Consider the following 24,280-nt stretch of genomic DNA (forward strand, 5'->3'; position numbering starts at 1 on the left):
AACTTGTCCAGTTGAGAGAAGTAAGGTGAAGAATTAAGATAAATGAGGTTGCTCCCAATTTTGCACGCACAAAATTGCTATAGTATTTCCTTTTCCTCAAAGTGAAAGATAAAAGACAGTAGCAAACTAAAGTCAACAGGTAATGAAGTATGAAGAATTGCAAGAGAGCTATCATGATGAGTCTGCTCGTACGCAGGCTTTTATGAATTATTTTTTTCTAGTGGATCTGAACTCTCCATATAACTAATTGAAATTTCTGTACACCTATCACACCCCACCCGCCCCAAAATCCCCACACATGCAACAAAAGACTCAAGTCTTTTTCTGCACTGAAAGATACCTATAGAGATTACCTGTTGCTTTTTAAAAAAAAAACAAAACAATTTTTTAAGAACTATATTTATTCAATATACTGTATTTTAAGCTGCTTCTTATTTCTCAAGGCAGCTGACAAAAATACAACTCTTATATTAAGAAATGTCAAGTTAAACAATATGTCAAATTTGATCAATGAGTTTAAAAAAATCTATTTTGCATGGCTAAATCTTTAAAGTTTAAAGCTAGGAATTGGAAGAATTAAATAGTAATCCACGTCACAATTTCAGGATGTTGTTTTATCTGAAATGTCTCTCAGGACAGGAGTCATATCTACAATATGTCTTCCAGAAAACCATTTTTCATGTTACTGTTTAGAGATGTGATAGCTCATCTTTCTCATAATAATCTTTCTATTGTGCAAGTTAGCACTGACTTACATAAAGGGTTGGTTACATTGTAAGATTAACATCAAAGATGGTCCTTGGACTTGATACAAGGCAGAACAATAACAGTACTTCTCTGCTGAGCTTTGCTTACCAACACAGGACTCCCCGGAAAGTGAATAGGTTCCATTGTCATGGAAACCGCTTCTGCACTCACAGTGGTACCACCCTGGGAGGTTAACACAGCGTGAATGGTTGTGACATTCAATGATCCCCTCAGCACATTCATCAATATCTGCCTCAGAGAAAAACACAAGCCAGCCAGGATATTAATTTTCTTTTACACCAACATTTTAGATAGTAAAAAACACAACACTAAGCCCTTCTGGAGTACAATAGAATGCACCTTTTAATGAATAGGCTACGCTCTACACACAAAGGTACCTCACTGGCCCATCTTTATAGTTTACAAACTTGGAAGGACTTTCTTTAAAATAAACCAGGCTAAGGTATTATCAAGAACTCTTGGATGATATTTGGGGAAGATAAATTCCCCACCTCTCTTATAAATAGGTGGGGGGGGGTCTCAATTTCAATTCCCTTGATCTACAAACAATGTAAATTCACCCAGGTCACACTGGGCATTTTTTAATCTTTATTTTTTACATTTTATTTATTGAATTGTAATTTTGTAGTTTAATGGTTGTAAGCCATCTAGAGGCATTGAGAGTCAGGCTGCATATGAGATTATTATTGTTATAATTATCAATGTTTGATAATTGAATTGAATGGGACTTTTTATAAAGCATATTATAAAAATACAAGAAAGTATTGATTTGGGAATAGGAAAGTTATTCAGGCTTAATATGTTGTTGTGATCTGGAGATGTTCAAATGAAAATCCCCCCTCAGCTATATAAACTAAATGGGACTTTTTTTCCTCATTTTAACCAATCTTACCAACCTATGGTGAGGCTAAAATTGGAGCAGAACAGACAACACAATTTATACTGCCTTGAATCCTGGAAAAGAATGATGTGTGCTATCTATATTAATTTATTAGACATATATTGACAACTTTAAAGATGAATGTGGAAATGCCTAAGATAAATGTAAACATTTGTGAGATCTAAGTCATATATTTTTCAGATTTGAAAGGTGAAGGAAACCATTTGTCACGAAGTAGAAAATAGGTGGTGCTGTGAAAGACCTTGGATCACCCTCAGGAAGAAAATCACTTCCTCTAAAGCAGTGTTCCTCAATTTCAACAACTGTAAGCTGTATGGACTTCAATTCTTAAACTTGAGCAGCCATTTAAAACACTGTTTTAAATGGCTTCTCAACCAAAAGCTGCGGACATTTTTCAATTCTTATGATGTGGTCATACAGTATAACGTCCAGGGCTATACACTGACAATAGACTACTGAGTGAAAACTGTTCAGAGGCTTTCCTATCAACTCTTAGGAAGAAGGGTTGAAATTCTTGTTCTTTTTAAGAATGTACTTTTTTTATTGTTTTATAAGTGAAATTAACAGGCAAAAATATAAAAAGAAACGACCTGTGATAATACAATGAAAAAGAATAATGGTGATCATAAACTGAAAATTTGAAAAGAGAAAGAGGGAAAGGATTCATAAAACAAATCCTAGTGAGGAATATTAATAGATAGCAAGCTCAATCCTTTAACATGTTGTTAAATTTAGACCATATATAAACTTAATGTTCCATCTTCTTATTTTTACTGTTTAGCAGTAAGATTTATTTGACATTTCAAAGATTGACAGAGAATACATCTCTTGAAGCCTCACTTCAACAACTGAAGCCTTACTTATTTTCTTTCAATCTATGCAAATTAATTCTCTTACTAATTCCCAGGCTCAATAAAGCCAAAGTTTTCCATAAAATCTTAAATTCCATATTGTTATTATATTCACCTCTACAACAGCTATGTTTTCCCCTGAAAAAGAAAACATTATATTATTTTATTTATTTATTTATTTATTTTATTAGGCTTATATGCCGCCCTATCTCCAATGGACTCAGGGCGGCTCACAACAATAAAAACCACAATCCATAATGCAATTTAAAATGCCTAATTAAATCAGATACAATTAAAAATCCGTAAAAAACCCCATGAGTCCAGACTGGGGGACTCGAATAACCAAGTTTTTAATTCGCAGCGAAAGGTGCGAAGGTCAGGGGCCAGCCGAAGCCCCAAGGAAAGTTGATTCCAGAGGGTGGGTGCCCCACAGAGAAGGCTCTACCCCTGGGGGCTGCCAGACAACATTGTCTCGCCGACAGCACCCTGAGCAGGCCCTCCCTATGGGTGCGAACCGGGCGATGGGATGTTGTTGCTGGTTGCAGATGGTCCGCCAAATATCCTGGGCCTAAGCCATGTAGGGCTTTATAGGTCATCACCAGCATCTTGAATCTCACCCGGAGGGCAACTGGTAACCAATGCAGGTTGGGCAGAAGGGGTGTTACATGGGAGTATCGGGATTCTCCCATCACAATATTAATCAAAGAATCCTCACACTTCTTATCATAGAGAGGCCAATAGATACAACTTAGAATTTTCTGATTAATTAACTTCATCTTTAAATAATATTTAATATTTCTTAAATTAGTGGGCCCACTAATTTTCCAAAATTGGATATTTCAAGTCCTTGTTTCTATAAAATGTAAACATTACTAATATCAAACCTTGTTAAATTCTTTAATTTCTTACAGAAATGCCAATTTTACTTCAAATACAGCTTCTCTTAAATATTCCACTACTTCAGATGTTTTATTTATTTTATTTTTTTTATTCGATTTATATCCCGCCCTTCTCCTAGTGGATTCAGGGCGGTGCACAGCCAGAACTAAAACACATACCAATACAAAATTTAAAATTTTAAAATAATTATATAACTGTGGCCCAAAATTTAAAACATTCAAACTAAAACTCGATTGACGATTTAAAAGACTAAAAAAGGCTAAAAAAAGACAGTTTCTAAGACAGCTAAAGATTCTGGGGCCATATTGTTCTGACAGTACATGCTGTTATTGCACATGTTAACAAATAGATGATTTGGGTAAATTGATTTTAAATTGCTATAAAAAGCCCAGTTGTGCAGACCAAAAAATATCTTTCTAAATTTGCTAGCCAAATAATAACTTGGTTTTTAGAGCTGGCTTTGTCCTCTTCTTCCAGAAAGGACAAATATCCCCCCCCCCATTTTTCACCGCCCCCCCTTTTTGAGGTGCAATTGATCTGGGCTCTGCATGCAAGAGACCAGATCAATTCAAAGCTTGATTCTGTAACAGAAACAATCAGACTGATTCCTATTTTTCATTCAAGGCAATGCAACAAATGAGTTGTTTCAGTTTCCCACGCACTCTCATTTATTGGGCCCTTGGTTTCAGTATACTAAAAAGTTGAAAAAATAATTAGACTGTATACAGTAAGAATGGCAGGGGGAGACAAAATGGTGGTGCTGAGATCTCAAACAACATTCTGCCTTCCCACTTTGGAATCTTAACAATTTATTCTGTATATTAGATATTCTTGTAAGCTTTTTCATTCAGTCTTAAATCTGTTCTTGCATTTATTTATTCCCTATTTTTTTAAAAAAATGATAATTTATTTTTTTCTGATAAGATCCAAGAAATAATATTTAGCACTTCATTCTTTGGACCAAAACCTTCTGTTAATTAGACAGCGATCTCCATTTATTCATCTACAAGCACAATACTGTTGGTAACACTGTCATGAAATTAGCACAGCAATTTTAAACATTGCACATAAATCATACATTACTCAAAACCAATCCAGCCACTACAGTTTCTCAGCCTTCAGGACAGAAAATGTTGAATGGACAATATCAGACAATCAGTTCTCATTTGGCTATTCTTTAGATGACTTAGCAGCTTGCAGAAAAATCAGAAGTTCAATATTCGTTAGTCAAACTTTCTACATTCCTTCTAGATATATTGGACTACAAATCTTATGTTTGCAGGGGATAAACTTGCTGAAGACATAGTTATGTCAACACATAGTTATATGGTCCATATCAATTTAAGCTCAATTAAAAAAAGTTATGCAAGGTCAATGTGTTTGAGAATTTAAAAAAAATAGGTAACTTAATAAGAATCACAAAACTAAAGACTGAAAAAGACCTTGGAACGGAAGCCATTTAGTGTTACTCCTTTCCCAATGCAAGAACCTACTATTAAAGCAGCCCTAACTGATGGCCATCCAACCATTGTTAAAAATACTTCCAGTGCAGAAGAATCCACAACTTCTAGTGAAGGAGAGACAGAGGAAGAGACATTGTTAGCAATTCCTAGCATTAAGAAAATTTTCCTTGTTATCTTGGTTGTTCTCCTCTGGATACATTCCAGTTTACAACGTCCTTCCTAAAATATGGCATCCAGAACTGGACAAATATTCCAGGTTTGCATTGAGAGAGAAATGCTGACTTTTCTTGATCTTGAAATATATGGCTGTTGATAAAGTCAGGGACACGGTGGCTTAAAGGGACATGGTGGCTTAGTGGGTAAGATGCTGAGCTTGTCAATTGAAAGGTCGGCAGTTCAGCGGTTTGAATCCCTAGTGCCGCGTAATGGGGTGAGCTCCCGTCACTTGTCCCAGCTTCTGCCAACCTAGCAGTTCGAAAGCACATAAAAAATGCAAGTAGAAAAATAGGGACCACCTTTGGTGGGAAGGTAACAGCGTTCCATGCACCTTTGGCATTTAGTCATGCCAGCCACATGACCACGGAGACGTCTTCGGACAGCACTGGCTCTTCAGCTTTGAAACGGAGATGAGCACTGCCCCCTAGAGTCGGGAAAAACTAGCACATATGTGCAAGGGGAACCTTTACCTTTACATAAAATCTGTAGCTACATTTGCTTTTTTATTATTATTATTACAAGTGTACTACATTGCTGGTTCATGTTCAGTTTTTGATCTATCAAAGACCCCAGGTGTCTATCACATGTATTGCTGCCCACCATGTATCTCCTATGCTAATGCCTTGATTTTTCTTACTCAGATGTAGAATGTTTTTGTCTCTGCTAACATATATCTTGTTCTAACTACTCTTTCCATTTGTTAAGATCCTCCTCAATCTTAATAATGTCTCAAAAAAAAAAATATCAAGGCTGAATTGTAAGAATATTTCACAATCAGATGTTCTAACCTCTTATATAATTCATGATAAATACACTGAACCTTACAAAGGCTAGATCCACACACCATGCATCACTCCTTCCAGTTTGAGGCAAAGCCACTGACATTGGGTATTATTATTCAATCTGCTTTGATGGCACTATGTTCCAGCATAGATTTTGCAGATGAAACACTTGTCAAACATTCTTCGAAGGCAGATGAGCGGGGAAAAAAAATAGATAAATAAGCTAACATGGCTGCTGCATTCTCCTGGTCAACTAAAATGGTTGCTCTATCAAAAATAAATAAATAATCAAGCTTGTTTAATATCCCTTGTTTTTGATAAAATGCCTGCTGGAAAAAGCCTGCTGTTATTTTCCAAATGTTCCAAAGCAACTTTTCAGATTTTATCTGAAAAAGTAAAAGCAGAAAGCTGGCAAGTATCCATGAACAGAAATTATATCTGTACTTCACATCACATGTAATTTCATGAGGACAGGAATGAATGATATTGTGCTGAAACGGTACCTACCGGTTTGAGAAGTGACCTTTAGCTAAGTTTTCTTATTCTGCTTCAAAAGTAATGCCCTCCCACCCCACTTTGACAAACACAAGCAGGGGAATCTGGTTCACCTTCTGCATTTCACCCACTCTTTTCCAACTGGCTGGTGTGTGCTCTGACAGATATCCCTGCCGTCCATCTTTGTCCTCTGCCTTCAGTAGTTATTTCATACTGAGTTCCTTGCAATAAAAGGTTGGAGTCTTTTTTTTTTTAAAGCAAGTTTTTTAGTGGAATGTTGAAATGCTTGCTATTTGTTTGCTGTTGTTTTCCTTTAACAGGCTCATCAATGCAGTTGTAAAATACTGGTAATTTCTTTATTTTGTTTTGTTTTCCTTTTAATTGGGTGAAATTGACAAAGTTTGTCGGTTCATAATTACATTTTCTTCAGCTGCTCTCTTTTACAAGACCTTGGGTGACTGGTAAATTCTGACAAGTTTTCCCTTCTTGCTCAAGTGAAAGAAAGAACGGTAAAACTGTTGGGCTAATAAGTGACAAGAAAAGAATTACGGAATATGGTTTCTATATATGATGAGTGCTGCAAGACTATTACATGAACAAAAATGGAAAAGCTTTGAAATGCCCACAATGGACGAATAGTTCGTGAAGATGATAGAATTAGCAGAGAGGGCAAAATTGATTTGTCTGATTAGGGAAAGGAAACTTATTTGTTAGTGAATGGAAACCCCTGATGGACTTTTTGCTGAAGAAATGGAAAAATGAAGTTATGATTAATCGGCAAATAGAAGTGCATTTATGACTGTGGTTAAGATTGGAAGCCATGTCTTTATCACCTTTTTCTTTTTTTTCCTTTTTTTCCTTTCTTTTTCATCTTTTCTTTCTTACCTGTTAGTTTTCCTTGTGTTGACTTTAAAACTTGTGTTGTTTTTATCTTGGTAAAAATTTCAGTTAATTTCACATGCACACAGACACACACGCCACAGTGTTGCCTTTTTTTCTTTTTAATTAGTCCACAAAAGACAAATCCACAAAGGGAAAAACACCTGACACTTCCTTTCCAAGCATAGGTGGGGGAAAAAAGCATCAGGGGAATCCATTAATTGGAGACATGTTACCAGTTGGGCAGAAAAAATACTGATCATGACTGAAACCAAAATAGGAGAAGGGGTTGAGTTCCAAAAACGTATTTCTTAAATCAACTTTATTTCGAGCCAATTCATGCATTGGGAACAAGCACCTGAGGGAGGCAGCATAGTTAAGGTCTACATCTGAGTGGATAACTGTATATTTCAGTGTTAAAATGGCCAATGACAGTTACAGTTGCAAATATAACCCAATTCAGTTTTCTGTTTTCTCAATAATTCAGATTTCTACACTGCATTATAAACAACCCTAACTTACAAGTGCCTTAATATTAAAAAAAAAAAAAATGAGAGAAAAGGCAAACCTATTTCAATAGCAATTGATGGATTGAAGCAAATGAAAGCATATTCTACATGTTGTAATGCTCAAAATATACAAATTGGATTCCCCAGAGAAATCAAATAAAGTATGACTTTTAAAACATTTTTTCCTTTTCATAATATGTTGCAATCTCTAATAAGCCTGAATGACAGTTACCGCACCTTAAAGGTTTTCTCCTTTGATATTTTCGGCTGCATATTTTGGAAGGCTGCGATCAACATTATGAAATTAATACTTTTCAAGAATTTAATTGGCTGTAATCTTTTTTCACTCTGTGCCATGGAAAAAATGTTGAATCTTCTGTTTAGACAGAATCATTAAGAACGATAACTTGGATAGTTTTAAGCATCACTGAAGGGGATATCACCAGTGACAAATGAATCTCTTTTATAAGAAGGATGAGCTGTTTTCATCCGTTGACAATTATTTCTAGCCAAGAAGGCAAGAATAAAAGCAATCTGTGACTGTATTTCTACATTTTGGATTTATATCTAATTTACATTTGAAGTAGTATGAAATTTCTTTTTCATGGATTACTTTATCCTAGCAAGGGCCAGAAGTATGTTTATATTGCATTGGGTGGGAAATGTGCTGCCTTTGTGGCATCACCATCAAAAGCTCCAGTTCTCACTGCAGGAAAGGATGCCTGAGGTGAAAACTCATTGTGTGGAAATGTGCAAATGGGCACAGCTGCTTAGAAATGTAGAAAAGGGACGTTGTAGCAAAATATTTAAGATGTCACTGTTACTCCACTGAAGAAAAAGTAACTGTTATCTGGAGTAAGAGATAGATCAGGGGTCAGCAACCTGCGGCTCTGGAGCTGCATGTGGCTCTTTCACCCCTCTGCTGCAGCTCCCTCTCACTCAAAATATGCATCACAACCGCCAATTTGCAACACCTGCCAGCACACAATTTATTGAGTTTTTCAACCCCTGGTAGGCCAACCATGGATAAATCCAAGAAAAGAAAAGTTTCAGAAAAAAACAGAAGGTTTAATTCAACTACATATGCTAGTTTTGTGGCCACTCAAGAAATAGTCAGGCATGGTTTTGTGGCTCCCGGTGTTTTCTTTTCTGTGGGAAACGGGTCCAAATGGCTCTTTGAGTATTTAATGTTGCAGACCCCTGAGATAGATAGAAGCAGAGGTGGGTTTCACATATTGTTACCATTGGTTCGCCGCCCGCATGCATGCTTGCTTTGCATGTGTGCACACCTTCTGCGCATGCATCTGATCTTCTGCGCATGCGCTTTGCTCATGTGCGCACCTTCCTCGCATGCACCTAGCTTCAAAAACGTGGCTAAATAGGATTGCATAGTGCCAGGGTGGATGGGCAGGCCACTCGTGATCTCTGCTCCGGGTTTGCCCAAACCGGTCTGAACCGGCTGAATGCCACCTCTGCATAGAAGTATAGCCTGCTAGCAGATGGAATCTATGTTCTTTGTAAAATCTGGCTGATTGTAAATTGGTTGAGAACAATCAACCACTGGAATGCCTTGCCTTCAGAAGTGTGGGTGCCCCATCGCTGAAGACTTTCAAGGAGAGACTAGACAATCATTTGTCTGAAATGGTTTTTTTAAAGGTTTTTTTTTAATTTTCATTTTTCATAAACATACACAAATGTACAATCTCTTAGCCATTATTAATCATAAATATTATCTTTTGATTTTCATATTTGTTCAGTCTTGCTCCTAAAAATTTAAAGTATACTCGGGGTTGCTCTTCTACCATTCCATATCTTCCTTATTTCACAACAACCCTTCTTCTCCTACTTGTCTGAAATGTTATAGTCTTTCCTGTTTGTGCAGGGATTTGGACTAGATTATATCCAAGGTCCATTCCAACTCTGCTATTCTTTATTCTATGTTCTAAATCCCAATTTAAATTGAATGGCAGCTTAGTGCCTATCGTTCTATCTCCATCTAGAAACAGTCACAAAAGTTTAATAGTGGTGTAAGAGATGTTCATTGCTCTTCACAATGTTATAGGAGTTTTGCAATGAAATAATTAGAAAATGTTTTGGGATAAAGCTTAAAAAGTGTTTTTTCTGGGGGAAAAAGTGATACTGTTTTTTAATCATGATAGCAAATATTAATTAGCTGAGTTTAAGAAGAACATGCAATAAATATCAGTATTTTAATTGGAAGTCTTTGCAATTGTTTCCAGACCCACTTTGTTATTTTGCAGCAGGTGGATCAAGGTTTTCCTTGATAGCAATAGCACTTAGACTTATATACCGCTTCATAGTGCTTTTACAGCCCTCTCTAAGCAGTTTACAGAATCAGCCTATTGGCCCCAACAATAGGGTAAACAATCTGGATCCTCATTTTACCCACTTCGGAAGGATGGAAGGCTAAGTCCATCTTGAGCCTAGTGAGATTCGATCTGCAGTAGCCTGCAGTATTGCACTCTAACCACTGTGCCACCTCGGCTCTTGATCATTCCATGATTGTATTGACTACCGTGGATTTATTTCTATGTTACGCTGCTCTATATTAGTCACTGATTTCATTCAAATTACATTAATATCTATGGTTCTGAGAAAAAAGAGGCCAATTTGTTTCTTCAGTTCAACTTCCTTGTTACAATATAATTTTGTTATAGCAACACAATGTAAAATTGGTCATTCAGCATTCATTTTAGAGTAAGCCTACTGTATTTATTTTTATTTTTTATTTTTTTATTAAAAAGTTTTACAAAAAAATTTTTTAAATATTTTCCCCTCCCCCTCCCTTCCTTACTCCCCCTAACCCCCCCCCCCCGAACTTCCCAGAACAAAATACAGGGTATAACAGTTGACAATCATATACTAAACTAATCTAACTACCTATGGATTCCTATCCCCCCTTGACACTTTAACTCCCCTTTTACTTAACTAAATATGAATACTCTTAATTTTTCTATTCATTCATAAGCTATTTGATACTTTTTAGTCTGATATTTGTTTTGAATATAATTGATCCATCTTCTCCATTCCGATATATATCTTTCTTGTGAGTGATCTTTCAAATAAGCTGAAATTTCCACAATTTCTGCTAAATTCGTTACTTTTAATGTCCATTCTTCAATAGTACGCAAATCTTCCTTCTTCCAATATTGCGCCACCAAAAGTCTAGCTGCAGTTATTAAATTTAAGATCAATTTAGTCTCTATAACTGTACAATCTGTGATTATACCCAACAAAAACAACTGTGGAGTAAACTTTATCTTCTTTTTAAGGATATTTTGAATAATCCACCATATTTTAATCCAAAATGCTTTAACTTTTTTACAAGTCCACCATATATGATAATAAGTGGCATCATCACAATCACATCTCCAACACTTAGATTGCAAATTCAGATACATGCAAACTAACTTTTTAGGATCCAAATGCCATCTATAAAACATTTTATAAAATTTTTCTCTTAAATTTTGTGCTTGCTAAATTTCACATTTCTAACCCATATTTTTTCCCAAGTTTCCATCATTATTGGTTCCTGAATATTTTGTGCCCATTTTATCATGCAATCCTTAACTAATTCCGTTTCTGAATCTATTTTTATCAATATATTATATAATCTTTTTATATGCATTTGGCCTTGATCTCTAATTTGTTTTACCAAATTTTCCTCATTCTGCATGATACCAATTCTCTGATCTTCTTTCCATCTAGCTTGCAACTGTCCATACTGAAACCAAGTTTGAATTATCCTTTCTTCTTTTAATGCATTTAAAGACTTTAACTGCAATGTACCCCTTTCCATTTTCCAACCCTTTCCGGTTGGCGATCTGCAGCGACATGGTGCTGAGTGAGTAACCATTACTCCTCAACACTGCTTGTCACCGTGTTTTGGGGATCCTTTCGGGGGTGCGGGACCTAGAGAGCACCGCAGACAATAAAGAGAGTCGGGTGAGCAAGAAAGCGAAGCGCAAACGCTTCTCGCAAGACCGGGCGGCTCTGTCGAACCAACGTGTGTGAGTCAGCCATTCAATGGCAGTCCTGAAGCTGTGGTAGCCGGTAACAAGACGGGAAGCAAGGAAGATCGGAGGCTGCAGTGTCGAGATTGAAACGTGCTTTCCCTGCCTATGCGAAATCGGACATCAAAAGAAGGGGTCGGTGGAGTCGGGCGCGAAGGGCTCAGAGTGGAAAAGAGCGGTGATTGAGAGCAGAGAGCAGATGAAAAGACTACAGAGCCTGACAAGCCGGTGCGGAGAACGAAAGATCGAGGACGTGAGACTACCTGCGTAAAAAGAGGTTTGGTGGGCACAGCGAGAAAGAAGAAAGAATCCAGAAGAACTCTTTTTATTTCGTTGCCTATAGCAGTAAATCTAGCGGAGGGCGAAGCAAGTTGGTGGTTTGACTCTACTTGACTGTACCAGAGAACAGGAAGTGCAGCCATTACAGAGATCTGACAGAGCAAAATTGAAGGACTGGCACAGAGACAATCTAGCAGCAAGAACTATCATAGAGCACTGTCTGTGACTAATGAATCTGGGAAAAAGAAAGGCTTGGAGAAGATTGGAGGCTGAGTAATAAAGAACATTATATTTTCTACATAGTATAATCTTAAATTAGGCATTTTAAGACCTCCTCTTTCACGTATATCTTGCATTATTTTTAACTTTATTCTCGGGCTTTTCCCTGTCCAAACAAAATTATTAATACCCTTCTGCCATTCTCTCAAGTTTTCATCTTCTTGAGTATTGGTATCATTTGGAACAAAAATAAAAACCTGGGTAAAACGTTCATTTTTATTGCTGCTATTCTTCCCAACAAGGATAATTGTAATTTTCCCCAATTCTCCATTTTTTTCTGTATTTTTTGCCATAACAAATCATAATTATTTTAAGCCTGCTGTATTTATGAAGATTAGACACATATGCAAATTGTCTCATCATGCAATCATTTCCCTGGTAGTAGATTTATGTTGTTCCTACTTTAAATGCCGGCCTTACTCTCTACCATTCATATTGCCAACTGACCTTGAAAAAGTCAAAGGATGCACAAAACAATCCCTCGTCCATGGTTAGTGTTGCTTGCAAAGTTAACCTTTTTTCAGACAGTAGTACGTCAAGTTGATATCATCATGATATTTTCATGTGTCGTGGCTCACAAAAAAAGTTCAATCTCATCTAGATATGTTCCACTATATGTCCTTTATATGCAAATACACTTGTCCATTTGCCTTATTATAATTCTCTAGGTTTTTAATATGAAGTTTACTTTCTTGAATCAATCTTTGACCTGTCTAAACCCAATTTCCTTAGCCAAAAAAAGAAAAAAGAAATCTACTGTAGTGCATTTCTTGCTACAGTACAACTGAAAATACAGTATATATGTAGATTTATGGATGTTAAGTGATTGGGAGACCACTGAGAAAGCATTCAAAATGTGATGAATACTGCATCCTTCTTGCTTTTTTGAATGAATAAGTCAAGTGGAACAATGTTATATAAATTATATGAAAGTAAAATAGAACAGTGGATTTCTTTTAAAGTAGATCACTGCCTAGAATCAAGCTTGTCACATTTATCTAGCTTTACAAAAGATCTGAAGCTAAAAAGCTAAAACTTTAATGTGCATCTAGATGATAAAAAGAAAAGGTGTTAGACAAACAGAAAGATTGCCAATATATCTTGGATGTCAAATTCCAATACTTGCACAAAACTAAAAAAAAAAAATCAATACAAAAATTGTCAAACAATGACAATTGTTGTTCTGGCTAAGCCAAAAAACAGACAATATATCACTGCTGAGTTAACACAGAAGAGAACAGTATTAATATATTATTTGCTATCTCAAATGTAAGACAATAAAAATGATACAGGATATCTGCAGAATTGAAACAGAAATAAGTAGCACATTATTTATTTAAGATAGGAATAGGGAGAATAAAATATTGAAATGATACTCTAAGGGGGGCACATGGTTAACTCTGCCTATGTCCAGGGTTCTATGTTCTCAAGGGAAGAAATTTCCCCTATTATCTCTCTGTTTAGAATCTCTAAGAAAAAAACTCTCTGTATAAATTCTATGTGAGCACAGTAGTACAGATGGAGAACTTGTCTTGAGTAAATGTGTAGCTTACATGAAATGTTTCAACTGTAGGTAAAGCCAGCTAGAGATATGACTGTGATGCACAGGACTGTGGTCCTGTGATCACTGTGTTACATGTTCTATCACTGCAGGGAGACAAAGCTGGTGTGACTTCACTTCTATTTTACTTTCATATAGCACTTGTTAAATAGTGTTCAAAGAGCAATGTATATGTTTTATTTATTGTATACTATTTATAACTGATCTGTGAGAGAGGAGGAATTCCATTTTTTTAAAAAAATTGATTTATATGCCGCCCTTCTCCGGAGACTCAGGGCGGCTTACAATGTGCTCAGCAATAGCCTTCATCCTTTTGTATATTTATACAAAGTCAGCTTATTGCCCCCACAACTGGGTCCTCAATTTACCTACCTTAGAAAGGATGGAAGGCTGAGTCAACCTTGAGCCTTGGCGAGATTCGAACCTGCAGTAATTGCAGGCAGCTGGTCTTAATAACCAGCTTAATAACAGGGTGCCTTAGACCACTGTACTACCAAGGCTCTTATATTCTCTTTAGCATCATGCTTCTTGGTCAGTAATTTTTGTGTTTGCTTTCCTGCTTACTAATCAGTGTCTGTTTATTAGAATTAGAAGTAAAATGACTATAACAAGAAGGCAAGTAAGAAAATAGATACAGAAAACTTGATCGTACCCTTCAGCAAGGGGGCTGTGGGTTAGGAGAGAGGGGAACATTAACTGAAGATGCCTTCTTGGTCCAGGTTCTGTCCTTCTCCCATTTCAAAACTTTGAATATACAGTGAATAATGGATTTTAATATTTACATGGTTGGCATAAGTGTTAAGATTGTGATTAATTGCAAGCAACATCCCGGGAGTAAAGATTAAAGTTCAGAAACGTCCAAATCTTGAAGGAATGTGTAGACAGTGGGTAAATAAGAAAATGGACAACCCTTGAAATTTTCTGATGCTGCTCAGAAAAGCATTTGAAGCATCCAATAATTACTACAGATTTGTCTATTTCTCCAGATGAGTGGAACAGTTTACAATTAATTAAAAGATATGGGGAAAAATGACTTCCTCTCAAAATTCCTTAGTGTTCAATGTTCTGCTTCACATGAGATTTAAACTTCTTGCGATTTAATCCCTGTACTGTTCCTCATGAAGACTGTTCCATAAATACAAATAAATACATCAAGTATTTTTTTCATCAAAGTACTTGAATAAGATCCTTTCTAGGCCACTCTGCAGTTTCTTCTCCTACTGCTTGCTTCTTCCAGCTCTTTTTCCTTTTTGTTCCATCTTTCCAACCAACTCTCTTTTTTTTCAGATCAACCACCATATTTTTTTTTCTCTCTCTCCCTTCCTTCCTGTTTAAAAAATTGGGGTTTGCTGTCAAATAAGGAAAGTGATCATGGCCAGCATCATGATTCTTGAAACCATCCATGGTTCCTTCCTATTAAAAATTGGGAAGTGCTGCCAAGCAAGGCAGTAATCATGACCAGCATCTCAACTCTCAAAACCATCTTCTTGGTCCCCCTAGACTTAGATTTACTGGGCAAACAAAGATGCCAACTACAATTGCAATTTATTTTACAGGTTTCCCAATGGAAAGGTTTCCTGCCATCACCATCAATGCTTAGAGAAGCAGAGAACAAATGCTGTTTCTGGTAGCAAAGTATTTGGCACAGGGCAACCATAGATCCCAGTTAATAATATGGCCATATCAATGCTACTGTTTTTTCTAAGCATAAGGTGGTAGAGGAAGCGCACCAGACAAGCAGGTATATATATTCCACCTTTTAGCACTCATACGTTACTCAAGCAGCCTAACAATTTAATGTAATGTAGCTATCAACAATAACAATTACAGGGAAATGAATATATAATAAAAGCAAGGAAATGCAACAACTAAAATACAGCATCAAATAAAGCCTGCATTTCCTAAGAACCAATGCCTTCCTAAATATGATATTCTTTACCAAGCAGGAACAGCTATTAAAGGGAACAGCTTTTCAACCCACATGAATTTCATAATGTAAGTACAATAGTTGTGAAGGCCTTTCTTGTGTTTCAATCAACCAAGTCTCCATTTCATTTGGGACATAAAAAAGTATCTGCATCTAAGCAGGCAGATATGGTAGAAATCCCTAATGTACTATTTTCTTGCTACTGTTTAATTACTTTGGATAATGAAAGGGATTTTAGTATGCAGATTGTAAGCAACAACAAAAATCAATAAATTTTAAATTAATTTAAGATACTGCAACCAACATTACAAGTTGTTTTGAACACTTGGGAGGATATGTTCTCTCACTAACTCAAAATTCTTTAAAAATATGTACAAATGGTTAATTAAGAAAGAGCCAAGGTGGTGCAGTGGTTAGAGTGCAGTACTGTAGGCTACTTCAGCTGACTGCTAGCTGCAGTTCAGCAGATCGAATCTCAACTGCTCAAGGTTGACTCAGCCTTCCATCCTTCCAAGGTGGGTAAAATGAGGACCCAGATTGCTGGGGGCAATATGCTGACTCTGTAAACCGCTTAGAGAGGGCTGTAAAAGCACTATGAAGCGGTATATAAGTCACATTATAGATACAGGAAGTATAAAATGAAACTTTTGTCCTGTCCCTGACCTTTCCATTACAGAATAGAAGGAGGATAAGAGTTAAGAAAATCACACCAGGCAACTATTCCAATCCATGGAGAAGTGGGATATTATTATTTTTTTTAAAAAAGCATTTTGCATTATTAATAAAGGACAGAGTTAAAAAGTTAAAATTGAAGACGTTCCAAGGCTAAAAAGGTTTTTAAAATGCCACTCTTAGACCACCATGCCACATGGCAGAATAAGGTCTTGATGTTTTTCTGGAAGGCTGGGAGAATGAGGCTCACTTCACCTCTAGCATAAGATGTTCCCAGGGACAAGAGCAAAGCAGAGAAGGCTTTCTGTCTAGGCATCCACCAGCTGAAATTCTTTAACCAATGGGATCTATAACATACCCTCCCTGCTTGACTGGGGGAAACAGGTTGATCAAATAAGGACAAGACAATTTCTCAGATAGCCTGGCAATAATATTAAATAATTTAGCAATAATATGGAACTGGTTTACCATTGCTTTCTTCTAGGATGTCTGTTTCAACTTTCCAATCACCCTATGCATTTGTGATTTCTTGATGTTTCCCATCTAAATGCTCATCTGAACCTGATTAGTTTTTTAAAGATCAAAGTCAGCTAGAAACTGCCAACAGCTGTGCAGATAAATCATTTAATTTATCTTACAAAATTAAGTTATTAAAAAAAAGCATGGGTTTTTGTTGTTCTGCCACCATGTGATTAGATTATGAAATAAGGTTATTTTAAACTCTATGGGGAAAATATTTACTTGAATCTGTTAGAGATTTTTCTAAGACAATATCTTCATCCTTCACAATATTCAAGACTGCATTATACTAATTCAAATTCATTGCCCTTTTACACCCACTTTAATAATTAATTGAATAACAATGGTTTAAAGGGCATGGAATAACAGCATCAGGCAAAAAAAAAAAGCTTATTGCTGGATCAGCATAGTACATTTTAACAGTTGGTTCTTAGCAGATGAACTTAGCCGGCTAAATTGAAAAGTATTTCAATTATACAATGTAAAATTGCATCAACTGCTAATTTGCATAAATAAAATTAGCGATAAGAAACAATATTACCAAAAAATGATATCTTGGGATTTGTCACACTCTAGCTCTTGACTATATGTAGCCCTATTTGGTTATAATACTGGCTTTGTTTCAGATTCCAGGAGTGGTTATTTTTATTCTCAGATTTTAGGATGCTGTTAATTTTAGCTTAATTGTTTTTCTTTATTTGTTTACTATAACTGTCTTCATATAATAATGTGACAGTGATGGGTAAAAAATTATAGTTTTATATTGCTTTTATTGATTGCATCTTGCCCTAATAGCAATAGCACTTAAACTTATATACTGCTTCATAGTACTTCACAGCCCTCTCTAATCGGTTTACAGAGTTAGCATATTGCCCCCAACAAATTGGGTCCTCATTTTACCCACCTCGGAAGGATGGAAGGCTGAGTCAACCTTGAGCCTGGTGAGATTCGATCTGCTGAACTGCAGCTAGCAGTCAGCTGAAGTAGCCTGCAGTACTGCACTCTAACCACTGTGCCACCTCGACTCTTGATCAATGCTAAACAATTGGATAGAATATTTTAAAAATTTCAACCTGACTGTTGGCTTAAACCAGGGGTCTGCAACCTTAAGCACTCAAAAAGTCTTTTGGACCCGTTTCCCACAGAAAACAAAACATCAGGAGCAACAAAACCTGGGTGGGCATGGCCAACTCGATGTTACTCACTTCCACCAGTCACATGACCTCCTAGCCATGCCTACTCAGCCGGTTATTAGGGCAGAGAACCAGTTGTTAAAAAACACCAGGAACCACAAAACCCTTTTGACATATCTCTCTCTCTCCCCTCCCTCCCTTCCACCCTCCCTCCCTCCTCTCTCTCCCTCCTCTCTCTCCCCCTCTCTCTGTATCTCTTTGTCTTTGCCCTGGCCACTTCTCCATTCCCTGCCATCACCCTTTCCTTCTCAGGCCACGCAAGGAGTGACTGGGAGGGAAGGGTGAGGGGTGGAGCAAGCCAGTGGTGGGATCACCTGACAGGGAGCCACAGCAGAGGGCCACATGTGGCCCCGGAGCCGGAGGTTGCTGACCCCTGGTTTAAACTAATCACTAATACAGAAGTATTAGGGAAAAAGTGTTTCTGCACACTAATAATTACATGGCATACCTGGTTAGAGTGATCAGCAATTAATTCAGGGAAATGCTTGTTGGGAACGACACTGACAAATTAAAAAAACATAGTATCTTCCTTTGCTGGAGCATGACAAACATCCAAAATTTAAGAACAGCTTCAGGTTATAAAGTTGGTGCTCTTTATTCTGCCACCAAGCAGTACATGTTTTGCAATGAAGAAAAAAAAGAATCTCTCATAATTTGCTCTTCCCCAAGGAGTTTGTAGTTTTGATGCCATTCCTCATTCTTTCTTTCCTTCCCCTTTTAAAAATTAAGGTATATTTTAAAACTCTTCTATGTTGGTTCTTTCTGATCACAAAGCAATTTTCCAGAATAGTTTTTCAGACATCATTAATTCAGATTAAGTTAGACTACCAATACAGCTGTATCCTTTTTTTTTGTAAGCAATTTAAAAAGATCCAACTACAGTAACTGGAAATGCCTGGATTTAAAAAAAAAAATAACCCAATAGATTTGTCATATAATAATAATTATTGATGATGATGTTTTCCTTTAAATACCTTCTTTATCCAACAAATATAAAAATACTCACAAAGAAACAAATATAGGTCATAATACGAACCAAATTAAATGATCAGCTACATCTTAATAATTGGTTTCAACTGCTAGGTTTTCCCCCCAGGTTAACAAAATTATTCAAATGGGAGCCCAAATCCTATATAAATATGCTACATAAATCCAGTTTAATAATTTAAGGCTCTTATTTGCAACTGGGCAGCTGAACTGATTCCATTAAAAAGCCTATGTCTGACTTGAGGGCCACCCCTATTTATGCTTTGAGGTCTGTGACATTTATGTGATATCTGGAAAGCGATACAACTGATGTTTTTGTCACATCTCAGTCATCAAGCAAAACAGAAAGAGAATTTAAAAAAAAATATTACCTCCTTAGAAAAGGAGGTAATATACTATTATTATGCAAAAAAATTAAAAAAAAATCTCTGTAAACAGTTGTATATTCTATTTATAGTATGGTATGAACACTGATATATAATCTTTCTACTATGCAGTAAGTAGAAAGCATCACTTTCTAGGACAGGGATCCCCACTCTTTTTGGTTCTGTAGACTGGCAGTGGCAACGGCTTTGACAGCATTGGCAGTGGGTGGAATGGTTTTGCACATGCAACCCAGGGATGAAATGCTCTGAAGTCTGCTACCAGTTTGCTTTGCACGTGCATGCACAGTTGATGTGCATGCACACCAAACACGCGCTTCACACGCATGCTCACCGCAGGCACTAAAAAGCCTTCTCTGAGTCTGCAAATGTAAGTAGAACAGCAAAGGGGGGGAACAGCTGTGCCGTGCGATTTAGATTCACTAGAAAGCAGGATTTCCTACTTTCTAGAGAATATAAATTGTGTGGCACAGCTGATTGTCACACAGCTAATCATCGGAACTTTTTTTTTACTTTTTTAAGCATTTTTTTACTACCAGTTCCGGTGAACCGATAGCAATTTTTTTACTACTGGTTTGAGCGAACCGGCCCGAGCTGGTAGCATTTCTCCCCTGATGCAACCTAAATCCTTCACATGCACAAATGAAGTTTCATGCACTCGCCCACCACTTTGGTGGCCCAGTTCCTAAAGAGCCATGGCCTGGTAGCAGTCCCTGGCCTGGGGCTTAGGGAGCCCTGTTCTAAGATGTATTTTTTGAAATAAATTCTTTCCAGAAGGGAATATTCAGAAGCCCTCACTGATCCAACTGATGGAATTTTGCCAAGGAAAAGGAAGACAAGAATATTGCCCCAAAACAAATAGCATAAGTGTCAATCATCTTACTAAGCGTATCTCATCTTCAGTGGCAATACAGTAAAGGACACAGAAAAAGCAGGATGTACTTTAAATGTTAGGTATACTTGTAGCAGAATCTGCAAAGAAACCTTCCCAAAGAACTGAGAGTATATAGTGTAGCTCAGACTAAATGGAAATAGGACTCTGACAAAGTCATTTGTAGTCAGGGAAGTAGGCAGCTGACTCATAAGTAACAGCAAACAAACATTGGACCACAAAGAAGAGGAAAGGAAAACTGCTACAGTTTATTCTTCCCAGAACCTTAAGCATTCAAGGTCAGGAGTTGAAAACAAAACAGCCTAGGTGTACACAGTTTTTGTACACCACAGTGATCTTTAATTAAGTTTTAAAAGCAGGTGACAAGCAATATTTCAACATAGGTGCTGCTATGTTGTGAGCCAGCTTCAATTGTCAGATCATCTTCAAGTGTTCATTGCAACAATCCAATCTTGAGGATATCACTATTTTCATCACTATCTCTCCATGCTGAGTCTCTCTCCCACAAGTATATATGAAACTGGTTTGTCTACAAAACCAGATAAATCACTCTTTTACCATGTACTATCCAAAACTTGTGTGCCAGTTTTAGGAAGGCCCCAGATGTACACTTGTACATTGAGGGTAGCATAGCCCCATCCAAGATAGACTGAATTCTGAATATCACCTGAAATATAATTCTGAAATCCAATTTCTGGTAACAATTTCAAACCCATCCTGTCTGAACTGAGTTTCAGTGTGTAATCCCATATTCTGTTCTTTGGGATCAGGAGACACATAGAGACTCTTATGATATCCAGCCCTGATAGAGAAGATACAAATACATATGCCAGTAGCAACCAGTTCCAAATACATCTCATCTCAGGGTCAGACTATAAATACAAAATAACATGGGACACAAGATCAACTTTTGTATGATGGCTTTTGTATGGCTTTTATATGACTGGACATTATACAAAGGGTTGAATAGCAATCAAAAAACATCCACGGAGCAGAATCATTGCATATTGGTGATTCCAAGTTCCTGTTCCCTTCAGTGATTGAAAGGTTCAACAAGTTTATGTGGGATCATGCTCTCCTGTTGTTATACTTGCTTTCCTATAACAATTTAAATGTAATATTATCAAGAAAACTATGCACTTGTCTTCACTACAGAAGATATTGGCCAGATATTAATATCTAAACTATTAAAAAAATAGAGTCAGGGAGTTCATGAAAATAGTGAGGTAAGAGATTAAATTCTAGGCCCCAAAGTCAAATTAAAAATTAATGAACAACTAGGTGCAGGGTAATGTTTATATAACAGTTCTGTAAGATGAAATTGTTTGTCTTCTAACATCTTGTTTTCAAAATAGTGCTCTATGCAGAGAAGTAAAAAACTTTAGCAAAAAAAAAAAGACCTTGGTGAAGGTTTAGCTATAAAAGTTACAATCTAATAAATGTTCTTTATGCCCATAGTGTAGTAAAAAAAGAGAAAGAAAGCTTCAACCTTCATCAATGGATCAACATTTTCAAGGGGATATTGATTTTGATTGATTATATGTCATCGAGTAGTTTTTGACTCCAAAAGCCACATAGATAGATTTTCTCCCTGACAATTCAAGGGGAAAATATTTGTTATTTTGATAAAAAATAAATAAATAAATAGGCAAATACATATACACAAGAAACACTGGTGGTATTAGAGCCCATTGACATGAATATTAATGGCAGAAGAAAAATATAGAGAAATTAGAATAGATTTTATTAAGCATATTGCTAAATTGTTATGAATTCGTAAGTAAGGATATATCAAATTATTCTACTGAATATTAGACAGTGTATTGGTATTAATGGCCAAGACTGGGCAAGTTTTACAAAGTATAACACATAAAGATGCTTGTTCCTCTTCATGCTAGTTCTGTTGGATAAAACACACAATGTAAAGGTATACAATTACTAAATGCTGTTATATTTGCTTGTGTTGAATTAAAGGATTCCTTAGTCAATTGATCAGATAGAGTAGTTTTCCATTGTTAAGCTCTGGGCCAGAATTGATAAGAATTTTTTAAAATCAGGAACTAGTCAAAATCTTTTTCTCAATGTCATTTCATTACTTCCTAAAGTTAGCCATATATTTCAGTAAAGCCAACCACTCCTTTTTACCTCTCTGACATATCTTATTTAGACTGAAAGCTAATTATAGAATGTAGCAAATAATCATTTTTCAGAATTCATCACAAACTCAAGTGGCCCCAGCTATTTATTCACAATGGAGTTGCTAAATAATTGCAGAAGTCAAATATATAGAACCAAGAATTTTGTCTCTTGGTTATATTTCTCAGAATCTCTGCTTCATGGGTCAAAGCTCCACGAATACAAGATCTTAAAAATAATTGAGCCACTATTATGCTAATCTATAGCAGGCAGGATTTTGAAATAAATGTTTTGGGTTACTGATCAAGACTATCAAATTGCAGGCAATCATTTCTAGCCAAGCTATAAAATGAGAAACTTGGATGTCCCTAACTTCACCATCCCATCAGGAAGAAAAGGATACATATGGGAAAGATTTTGTTCAGCAGCTTTTGTTAAGCTTGGCTATAGTCTAAGCAGCTCTTCCTTTTGTTTCCCGTGTCTGTTCTATCCTCAGTTGTTGTCTCTAATTCATTGATTTTGTCCAGGTGGTTGCCTACTGCCTGGCCACTGCTGGTATTTTATTTTCACACTTCCTTTGTTTTTCCTTCTGCTTGTTACGGTAAAAAGGCCGAGTTCATGTGGGAGGCTCAGGCGAGCACTTTGGAGTCACCATGTTGTGAACTTGTCAGCTGATGGGCTTCCATTGTGCTGGCAGCAATAATGATCTTAATGCACTGCATCAAATATGAAGAAAGATTTGGCAGAGCTTATGCGAGGTTATTTGCTTGGAAAAGCTGGAGATGAATGAGGGGAGCTTATCCTTGGGGAAGCATTGTTTGGCTGACTTAAAAAATGAGTAAGCTACTGAGGTTGCTTGGGCCTCTTTAATATGCCAATGGGAGTTATTGGATCAAGAAAGCAGTAGGAACAATACGAAAAGCCTGCCTCCAACAATGTTGTAAGGAAGATATATTCTACAATAAACGTTTGCCTGGTTTTATTGCTCATTTGCCCATTCTTTATATTCCCCTGTTCACACTATCTCTTTACTTTCTCCCACTTCATATTATATGCTTGCAAATGTAGATGCCACTTTAAAAATAATTGTTGACTTATATGTACTGGAAAAGAGAAATGTGTGTAAAAATAAATTTTTGATTCTTCATAATTTTGGTACTTTGAAATCAAACCTAGAAGATCAATGGAAATTGCCTTTCCAAAGCAGATTCCATTAAGATGCTGTCTTTTATTCAAATACCTTATTTAGCATTACTCTTTTGCAAATGTCATCTGTCAGTAATAAACAAGCAAAAAAATAATAGCCTATTCTTGAAGGAAAAAAGGAAAAGCTAATGCAGAATGCCACCACCCACCTTGAGGTTGATCTTTTACTAAAGTGCAAGGTCTGTTTTCTATACACAGAACATTCTATTGTTCCCTAGAACATTCCATGTTATTCCCAGAATGTTTCCTGGATGGTTCATCACAATGCTTCAGGCCTACAGTAAATATTTCAGAACAGGAATTGTGATGTTTTATGTGTAGAGCAGCTAAAAACGTATTTTCCTGATATATTGGTCTACTTCTTATATAGATACAACTATCTTTATAATTCCAGATTTAATTTAAATCGTGTGTGTGTGTGTGTGTGTGTGTGTGTGTGTGTGTGTGT

General features: G+C 36.5%; 1 protein-coding gene across 1 annotated transcript in view; it reads right to left on the bottom strand.

Moving 5' to 3' along the window:
- NELL1 (neural EGFL like 1) overlaps positions 1-24,280 on the bottom strand; it is a 549,513-nt gene that overhangs the window by 33,876 nt on the left and 491,357 nt on the right. The window contains exon 14 of the mRNA XM_070957549.1: positions 856-996. Within this exon, the coding sequence (XP_070813650.1) occupies positions 856-996 (141 nt within the window). The remainder of the gene's footprint in view (positions 1-855; positions 997-24,280) is intronic.

Source organism: Pituophis catenifer, unplaced genomic scaffold (assembly GCF_029215685.1).
Source record: "Pituophis catenifer annectens isolate HBS135680 unplaced genomic scaffold, rPitCat1.0.hap2 SCAF_1, whole genome shotgun sequence".
Classification (NCBI taxonomy): Eukaryota; Metazoa; Chordata; class Lepidosauria; order Squamata; family Colubridae; genus Pituophis; species Pituophis catenifer.